A 9,885-nucleotide genomic window follows, 5' to 3' on the forward strand; every position below is an offset into this window, starting at 1 on the left:
AAATTTCAGCATGTGGAACAAAATTATGGAACGGCTTGAGTAAGGAACTCAAACAAAGCACCAAGATGAGCAATTTCAAGACACAATGCAAACAGTTGATGTTTGCAAAATACAAGGAAAAAGAGTCTTGAACTTGTTTTGTTATGTTTGTCTCTGTTCATTATTATTTATTTATTATTACACTGATTATTGTATATGATTTCTATTTATTATGCCAAAATCTTAATAATTACATCATCATATTGTAACATGACCCTATCATTCTTCTATGTATTAAAAAATCACATATGGAATACAGGAAGTGAATAAATGTACTGCAGTAGATGTGCAACGGATGGGGGGTACAATTCAATGAGCTTCTTGCTACCCCTTTTGGACATGTGGAACTGTGAATTGAATTATGTGATGTTTTCCATTGTGACTTGTATGCATGTTCAAATAAAATTACACCATTACCATTACACATTATTACTGAATTTATTATTTTTACTATATGCGAAGGGGCAATTAAAAACAAGCTTTGGGTTGAAAATGGCCTCAGGGCGCACTTTGGACACCCGCCTTATATGCTTGATTTATATGCATTGTGGTTGTAGAAGTAGTTGGACAGATACAGAATGTAAAGAAAACGTGGACTCTTCTGGTAAGATTGTGCTGTGTGTCTGCGGGACTTTTTTGTCCGTTTGTTAGGTCAGAGGTCCGATGTTCCACCTGAGAGAGGGCAACTTGGCCAGGCGATGTGCATTGTTGGCAGGCATGGGCTCTGCGCATGTACTGCCACAGAACTGAAACGACCCAGTCAAAGACATCCAAAATGGTGACTTATGAGCCTTAAAAAAGGACCTCGTGGCACAATGGCAGCGCGTCTGACTCCAGATCAGAAGGTTACGTGTTCAAATCACGTCGAGGTCAACGTTGGTTATTTTAGGAAGCAGTCAGTTTCTTCCCCGCCAAAATCCTCCAAGTGGGGCTTTATGAAGCTTGCTTTCTACAATGGGGACAGAGAAGAGTTTTCATAGTTGTCGAAAGTGCTTTGTTAAGATGAACAATTAAGATTCAGGGACAAAAAATAACCTCGCGGTTTTTTGATTGTCACACGTCATAAATGATTGTTCATCAAGACCTTTGTTCATATAGCTAATCGTGTCTGAGGCAGATCCCTGGTAGCATTGAAATGAACAAAATGTCATAAAAGAGAGCTATTTTAGCTTTATAATCTGTTACATAGTATGAGCTGTCTTTCTGAAACATTGCTTAATGCGCGGCAGAGGTTGTGTGTTGAAGAAAGGGCTGAGAGGGACCCCTAGTGGTTGGATGGGCCAATTTGGAATTTGGTTCTCAATTTTTTTTTTGTCATGCCCTCACTGGGGAACAGGAAGGTTTCTCCCCCCACCCGATTTGAAATATTATTGAGAAACTGATAATATCTATTTATGTTTACTATGTTTATTTTATGTTTATATTTACTGTACAGACTGAAACCAGCGAAATGCAACAAAATGGTGAGCAGTCAAGCATGCATGCGTCTTCAAGAGTCAAATTGCATGCTGAATACAACAAATTGATAATTTTGAAAGTCCTCCCTGCCTCTCTTCTTTCTTGTGTTTTCCTTCTTTTCTTGGGAGAATGAACAGAATAAGATTTTCATTGCATGGTATAACTGCTGTTTTACTATGCACATGACAATAAAACTCTCTTGAATCTCTTGAATCTCTCAACCCCCCCTGACAGTTCACAGCGTCCCCCCAGGAGGCCTCCCCACTATTTGAGAGGCACTGTAATGTAAACTAATCCATGTAGATATATACGTTTTATATACAGTATTTAAAGAAAAAAACAACCTGCAGCCTGCTTTGTAATATCGGTGAAAAAAGCATATTAAAGTATTAATATTAACTTTTTCTTCTTATTTGTTGCTCATTTTTTCCAGTTATCCTGTTTTTTGTTTCCCAAATATTTTAACTTTTACATTTTTTTGTTTTATAATGTTCATAAACCATATTTTGACTTTGTTTTAATAATATTTTAACTTTTCCGCAACCTAATTTTTCCAAATTTGCAACTTTTTTTGTTTTGTGTGTCACCTAATATTACAACTTTAAAACAATGTTTTTTTTCTTCTTTAATATTTAAACTTTATGTTGAAACAACTTTACGTATCTTTTTTCTCTTAATATTATGACTTTTTCCCAAACTAATTTTCCCAAAACTGCAACTTTATTCTTTGTTTTGTTTCTCATATAAGAGCATTAAAAAAAGTATTTTTTTCTTTAATATATGAAGTTTATGTATTTTAGTCTTATGACTTTCTTTTTGCAAAATGTATGACTTTTATTTTTTTAACAAATATTTCCCAACCTTGCAAATTCATTCTTTCTTTTGTTTTGTTTCTCTTTTTTAATCTGCAAAGACATCGGTTTGTTTGAAGACAAATGAGTGTATTTTTAAAAGAAACAATGCTTGAGTGTCTCTACAGGAAAGATCACATGTTTTTTTCCCCACACAAACATACAGACAGACAACTGTAACACGCTGCATGGAACTTTACACACATTGGCATTAAAATAGTAAGTTAAAATACTTTGATTACATTTTCATTAAAAAACAAACTCATTTTGTTCTTATGAAATGATTATTCCTATTGCGGGGGCACCCTAATTTCCCTGAGGGAGCACCCACTGCATAAATAACACAAATAACACATTTGTCTCCCTTTTTGCATTTCATGTTGAATGCCACATGACCGTGAAGCCGCAGCTGGGCCACCCGGAAGTATCTGAATGTAGTAATAGATATTAATAATAGCCTGAGGATGCAGAACCTGTCTGCCTACAGTCACTTGTTCTCCAAAGCACAGTGCAGACAGGTGCAGCCTTTGACATTAGCCAGGGAGTGGGGGTGGGGGTCGTCAGGTTAGCAGCGGACTGAGGTCGTTCTGGTCTTCAGATGTCTGCTTGTCTCCTTGGGAAGTCTCTGGTCCCAGGTCCTCATTGGCCACGTCCACTCCGATCACACACACCACCCTGAAAATATACGTTACAAGTTACTCTCATTTCCAACAGGACTCCAAGCTTGCTGACAAGACGGCACTCGACAGGTCCTTGTTTTACCACATTCCGTGTTCCGTCAATGATTAATACTATAGAAAATGATAGAAAGTCATTGGGTTAAGTACCAGTTCCGTTCCGATACTGTGATGTAAGTGGAGTTTTGGTGTACGGTGAGGCTGATCTTACACCTAAATGATGGCTAAATTAACTCCTAAGTTGCTCACACTGTGCATGGAACACATGACGGACATTAAATAAAACATTAAACAGAAGAATTAAATAAAACAGTAATAGTAAATAAAATGCACAGCACTCGCAATCTTTCCACATCAATTTTAAGACCACTACACTGCTTTGTTATTGCTGCCTCTTTCAGAGGATCAGTAACCTGGCAGTTACGTGTAGTGTTAAAGAGTGACACTGTGTGTGTTTGTGTGTGTGTGTGTGTGTGTGTGGCTGCATGCAGAGAGCACATTTGACTTTGCTGATGTTGTTTTTGCTCGATTGGGCCGACTGTAGCCTGTTTTGTTCGTCCAAATAAATGTTAAAATGCCATCTTAAATGCCATCTTAAAATACAGCCCAGTATGAAGAGCCGCACTGTAACTAGTTCTTGGGCGAGTCTCTTAAATTACTGACTTAAATTAAGTTTTTCATTAATTTATGAGCGTGCGTACGCAACCACGAAACAATGGAACTTGGAATACTGTAAAACGAGGACCACCTGTTCTAACGTGGTCATGGTGGAGTAATATGTAGTCGTGTGTAAGAGGAAGGGCGATGTCACTTTTGTTAGTTAGCTCCTTAACTTTAACCTCTGTTATGTTTCCCAAACATGAGGCAGACTCTTCTGATGGCAAAGGCAAGTGAAAAGTGAAGTGAAATTAGACATGTTCAGAAAGTGGAGAAATGCCAAACGACATTGGCTGCATGAAGGATAAAGATGGTCCTTGAACATGTGAAAGCATCTGCTCCTATGAGACGTACACTGATAACTAAGCCGTGTAGTGGGCTCATTATTGAGACTTCCTCCTCCCAATAAGGCTGTCTCTCCGTCTCTTGTAACGCCCCTTGCAAGACAGCCACAGGGATAAAAGTAAGGAGTTGTTTTCTTTTTTTAATTGTATTTAATGTTTTTATGACTCTATTTTATATGGCTTTCATGTCTTTTGTGTATAGTGTGAGTGACTTACGAGATTTATTTTCTGATTTAAACTAAAATCTCGACTTAAACGCTGTGGTTGGAACTAATATCTTGGGACACAGCTCTTAATAAGTCAATCCCAATACTTTTGTCCATACAGTGTATTTCCGTGTCGACGTGTGTGTTATTTGTCTATAAATGATCCGCAGGCTTCCAGGGTGAGATGAACAGAGCACAGACTTTGTAACAATCATGCATGTTAGTCCACTAGAGATGTTTCATCTTGCACACTCAGCAGCACTACAGTGTGCGACACAGCACACACAAGAACAGTTTAGTGGGCATTTCTTTCCACGCTGCGGCTCAGTGGAGCTACAAAAGCTACAAACAAGTTTCCACCAAGCAGAACACTTCCTGAATGATAAAATGGGTACGTATTTTGACTTAGAACGTGGAAAGATATTCTTTGAACTCACCCGAGCAGCAACATGGGGATTAAGCAGAGTCCCGCGGACAGCAAGAAGCTGAAACCAGGATACCACGCCACCGTGGCCGCGTACAAGCTGTTGAAGACAGCCCCCGACACGTTGGCCGTGAGCACCTCCACAAAGGACAGGCAGGCGAACAGGGCGCCTGCACAAGCATGAGAAACACTTAGTCTCGAGTAGTTTCGAGTAGAACAAGAGGACTCTGGTAGAGTCTACAAACGTGGCGGTTCAGGGGATGCTCAAGCAGTGCAGCCGCTCACCCTGCTCCGATTTGGGGATGATCTTTGACATCATGGACCGCAGCACAGCGTACGGCATGATGGACAGGAGCATTGACACCCTCGCTGTGGTGAGAGCAAAATTTATTAAAAAAAATGTTTTTTAAAAAAAACAACCCATACACAGATGCCATGTAAATGCTCAAAAACATTGAATGAGATCCATTACAATGTCACAGTATGTTCATTGTAATTCATTCCACTCAATGAACCGCAGCTCCCCCAGTGCCGGCAGCACTCATGCAACCAACACCATGCCTGACTAGTAAAGACACAATTACCTTGCTACTCACTTTTGTTGCCAGCTTTTTCAGCTATAATAGCTGTGCTTGAATAAGTCCAATGGGACCTCAGATTTTGTCATTAATTCGTTCCAAAAGGTGGGAAAAAAAGTGAAACGTACAAAAACTGAGACCACTTTTTCCCATTAGAGATAATGTAAATCCAATTAATCTGTTCCATACATAAAACAATATTAACAAAAAATACATTTTATAGAAAATAATGATGGTTTCACATGCAGAAAACAATAAAAATAATAAAATGATTATAAATTAATAGATTTATATTATTTATTGTTGATGCAGACTTCCCATACATCCTGGTGCGCGTGAGTGAGAGTGCTTCTCACCTTCTTTGTCAAATTGCTGGAACTTGCAACTGTCTTTGGTCTCATGGAGAATTATTTTTAGCAATCACACGCAATAAAAAAATGCACTTGCAATGACAGTGAGTCAGCAATGTGTCGTGTGCTTTGTGTGCTTTGTATCATGGAATGATACAAGACTAGTTTGTTACGTGCAATACTGAGACAGTTTTTCAATATGCGAGGCACAGAACTTTAATGGCTGTAGGTTTCTCCTCACCTAGAAATACCATTAGCGTTGTTTTGGAGAACGCCATCATGACCATGCCCGTGACCACAGACAGGATGCCCATCAGCAACATCAGCAGCTGAGGCGTGCCGCAGTACGTGAAGGCCACCACGCCCATAAAGCTGGACAGGAAGACGCAGGTGGACAAAGCTGTGCCATAGCCAATCAGGATCTCGGTCCAGCACAGCGGCTCGTTGAGCACATAGAGCACAAAAAGGGAGCTCCCGCCAATGTAGGTGAAGCAGAAGCTGTTGAAGATCAACATCAGGATGATCAGTAACGCCCTGCGTTTGGGGCTGGCCCCCGCAAACATCTGGTAGACCCCGTAGAACATCTGCTGCATGGCCGAGCGCTGCTGGGACCTGTCCGGATTGGCGGCGTCGGGGGGAGGCTGCTTGACTGTCTCCTCCAGGATGAAGATGGCATACAGCAGGATGAGCACTTGACACAAAGCGGAGGTCAGGAAGGGCCAGTTGAAGCCCGCCGCCTTCAGGAAGTAGCCCGTCGACAGGGCGGCCACGCCCGACAACAGGCCAATCATCGAGTCCAGCCCGGCAATACGCAACGTCTTCTGCTGGCCATCCTCGCTCAGGTCAGCGATGTAGGCAAAGCAGCCCCCCAAGAAGGTGCCCAGGCCCCCGCATAGAGCAGAGATAAGCGTACAGCCCACCAGGATGTAGACGTTGAGCTCGAAGTAGGAGACGGACAGGAGGGCCAGGGTGTACGCCAGCGTGCCGACCAGGGGCAGGATGATGGCCAACTTCCGCCCACCCCGGTCGCTGTAGGCCACCACCATGAGTGTGACCACCAGGGAGGGGATGGCGGACAGGACCTCCGAGTAGAGAGAGAAGAGGGAGGCTTGCTGCTGCACCTCCTGGAAACACAAGAGTAACACCACCTCTTAGATCAGGGGTCTCAAACCTGCAGCCCATGGGACCATATTTTGTGGCTCCCTACTTGACATCAAAGTCAACACCCCTGACAGTCCAGGGCGTCCTAAATATTGTGGTGACCTTAAGTCCCTGAAGAGATGGTAAGAGGCACTTCAGCTTTCTTAAAAGAAGAGGCTCTTTAATTGGCCAAACATTAGCCAACACTGAGCTTGTCACAGGGAATGAAGTGCGTGTGTGTGCATACACGAGAGTTATTAGCAACATTTTGCATTCATCGCCATAAATACCAGAAGGATCCATTTTTGACAGTTGATGCACACCCTCGGGAGGCCGAGTTTGACGCCACAGTCATGTTGTTTTTGCCAGAAGTCTGAGCCCACCATCAGGGTGAGTCAGCACAATCAGAGACTCAGACCGGAATAGTCTTCTATTGTCCAACTTCAGTGTACCCGTGTGAACTGTGGCAGGTGGACACGACCAATTAGTTTGGATTTCCAAACAATCCTGCCATGGGAAATAATGTAAATACAGTAGATTTAATCTGTTCCAGAGTCAAACCGCCGCCACCATGAAACCAGGTGATGTTTTAAGTATTTTAACATTCTAGAAAGTAGACCTCTGTTAATATTACAATGTAAAAAAAAAAAAAAAAAGACTGTAATGCAACCGTCTGATTTTTTAACATTCTAATACCTCACACAAGTTCCATCCATCCATCCATTTTCTATGGAAATGGAATTTAACCACTGTTAATATTAAAACAAAGAAACATTGATGAGAAGTGACAACACCTACAGTATGGTGACGCTGGTGCCACAAAAATCCAAATGTGTTCACTGAACTGAAATCTCGCACATGCAAACATCCCGTGTGACTTCATAGCTGCCGTTTTCCCAAATATTTTGCTCAAGTGTCAAATTCCAGATTTTGATCTTTCACCATTTTCCCCTTTTCTGAATTTGCATTTGCAAGTAAGCGACACGACCATTGGATATTTCACAGAAAGGAGACACGTTGGCCTGCAAGAAAAGCATCCGTTGGTACATGATCTGATCAAAGCAGAAGTGAAATTTGGTAGAGAGGAAAATGAACACCTGATGCATTGCATTTATGCCCAAACTTAAAAAAAAAAAAAAACAGCAATTGAAGCAGCTGAATGTGTTTACAGACAACTCCTATACATGTCCTCTTCTAGACGGTTGAGTGTTGCTAAAGAACGTCTTATGAAGGAATGTGAACACATTGACAGATGCTTGACTTATTGACTTATTGGTATTTATGTTGGATGATTAACTGACCTTTTGCTCCTGGGGGGGGGGAGACTCCCATAAAAAAGCCATCTGATAACAATTATTGATCATATAACCTCATAAGAACAACAAGGAGAGTTTCTTAAATGCTTTTCAGATGCTAGAGTTGGCGTCTAATACAATACTCTCACCATATTTGCGCAGGATATAATATATGCAGTATTAATATCTGTTTCATAGCCAGTATGTTATCTACGTATATTATCGTCAGTGAACACATCATTATGACCACACGCGCAAGAGCTGTACAAAAGCAGTGTTTCCCACAAGACTGTTGGGGATAGAAGGCGTCATTGTCTAATTTGCATAATTGCCCATGACGCATAAGTGGTACAGACAAAAGCAAGCAACAAATATGTTTAGAAATACAAATGAACTTTCTTCAAGAAAGAACTCTTGAAAAACTATTTGAGAAGAGCGGTATATGCTTTTATATTAGAGTGTTCAACAAGACCAGAAACAGTTGCTAGATTTGTTGCTAGAGAATCGAGAGGGGTCTGAATACTCACTAAATATAGCGACAAAGTCGGTAAGTTGGCAACACTGATCCCTCCTGCTACGTTTTCTCATTTTCCTGCAGGCCAGGTGCTTATATGTATACAATACAAAGACAGACAGTCTTGTATTGTGTATTGTGACAGTCTTGTGCTAAATCATTCTAAGAGCTGTTTCTAATGTTTTCATGACCACATTTAGCTAAATAAGAGTGTCAAAATATTAGAAACAGCTCTCAAGCGTGGCGCAATGTTGTTGTGAAACACAAAAGCGATAATAAATATGTTGTTACATGAATTAAAAACGTGAAAAATCAAAACAGTGCATGATAGTCTTTGGCACAGCTCGTGTATTGGACCTTGTTAAGACTGCATGTTTACCCAAGGCTGTGTAAATACACAATACCCAACATGTCATATGTGTGCAACTTTCACTTCAATAGTTAGTGAGAAAATTTGACGTTTTACTATCTTCATCATCCTGTGTATTTGTTTCTGCTGCAGCACCAAGACAAGGTTACATTTTTGACTTGCCTCAAAGTAGATGGACTGGTTGTTGTCAGTGCTGCTCTTGTTTGCTGCACAGGTGGATGTGTTGTCCGAGATGGGATAGGTGCCGTTGGTCAAGTCATGCCAGAGGCGCCTGTACACATACTGCTGCATCAGAGGGTAGGTGAGGTACGTGGAGAAGGCGTACAGAGCCACTACCGGCTCCACCAGGTAAAGACCCTTCATCCTCAGTTAGCTGTGATGCTGCAACAGAGGAAGATGTGAGTGTCGAGTTTCCCCCAAAAAACACTGAAGGTCAAAGTGTCAACAGGAATGAGGGACAAGTTGTCCACAAGACATTTGGTTTGACGTTCACATCCTCTTCAATTTCCAGGGCAGGGTTATGTTTGGATTACACCTAATTTTTGTCTTGTGACTGTTCACTAATTTTCACGGGTGCACTGAAGGACATGATCACAAACAAAGCAAGCTGTCATTTCCTCCGTATACTGTATGTGCAGCCATGAGCACGGATGCTGCATGCATAAAGAGGTACACACACAGAGAACAAAACAAAACAACAAAATCATCTTAATTTGGCTCAGTCTGTCTCGGTGCATGTAGTAAAACACCTACCTTCTTATGCAGATGTTGTGGTCATATCTGAATCAGTCTATGAAACCCGTCGCGGCGCTTATCGGTGTGTTGTGAAACAATCAAGTCCCGCCTATCGCTAAACCCAATTGGTCAGCTGCCTCCCAAAACCGCTTCTATTGGACAGTGAAATCTGTCATTTAGAAAAAACACATTGTGGACGACACCATTGTTAAAAACTCCCCTCTTTATTCTGTTGTAATGTATGTAT

At 41.3% G+C, this 9,885-nt stretch overlaps 1 protein-coding gene and 1 non-coding gene across 2 annotated transcripts; one reads left to right on the forward strand and one right to left on the reverse strand.

The window, feature by feature from the left end:
- Positions 1-840: 840 nt before the first annotated feature.
- Positions 841-912, forward strand: trnaw-cca (transfer RNA tryptophan (anticodon CCA)). The gene has a single exon. It is a non-coding gene; the product is annotated as a tRNA-Trp (tRNA).
- Positions 913-1,751: 839 nt separating this feature from the next.
- LOC129185551 (solute carrier family 46 member 3-like) lies at positions 1,752-9,748 on the reverse strand. The gene is made up of 6 exons (XM_054782772.1): positions 9,657-9,748; positions 9,066-9,284; positions 5,826-6,708; positions 4,942-5,025; positions 4,670-4,826; positions 1,752-3,023 (listed from the first exon to the last, which is right to left on the reverse strand). The coding sequence occupies exons 2-6, from the start codon at positions 9,264-9,266 to the stop codon at positions 2,909-2,911; spliced, it is 1,440 nt and encodes a 479-aa protein (XP_054638747.1). The 5' UTR covers positions 9,267-9,284; positions 9,657-9,748; the 3' UTR covers positions 1,752-2,908.
- Between the last annotated feature and the right edge of the window lie 137 nt (positions 9,749-9,885).

Source organism: Dunckerocampus dactyliophorus, chromosome 1, assembly GCF_027744805.1.
Source record: "Dunckerocampus dactyliophorus isolate RoL2022-P2 chromosome 1, RoL_Ddac_1.1, whole genome shotgun sequence".
In the NCBI taxonomy this organism is placed as follows: domain Eukaryota; kingdom Metazoa; phylum Chordata; class Actinopteri; order Syngnathiformes; family Syngnathidae; genus Dunckerocampus; species Dunckerocampus dactyliophorus.

What these genes read in the sequence shown, in the direction of transcription:
- LOC129185551 (XM_054782772.1), bottom strand. Translation starts at nt 9,266, where the DNA reads ATGAAGGGTCTTTACCTGGTGGAGCCGGTAGTGGCTCTGTACGCCTTC. An exon ending in CATCCCCAAATCGGAGCAGG is followed by an intron (nt 4,827 to 4,941) that starts GTGAGCGGCTGC and finishes ATGCTTGTGCAG; the next exon opens with GCGCCCTGTTCGCCTGCCTG. An exon ending in ATCCCCATGTTGCTGCTCGG is followed by an intron (nt 3,024 to 4,669) that starts GTGAGTTCAAAG and finishes GTATATTTTCAG; the next exon opens with GGTGGTGTGTGTGATCGGAG.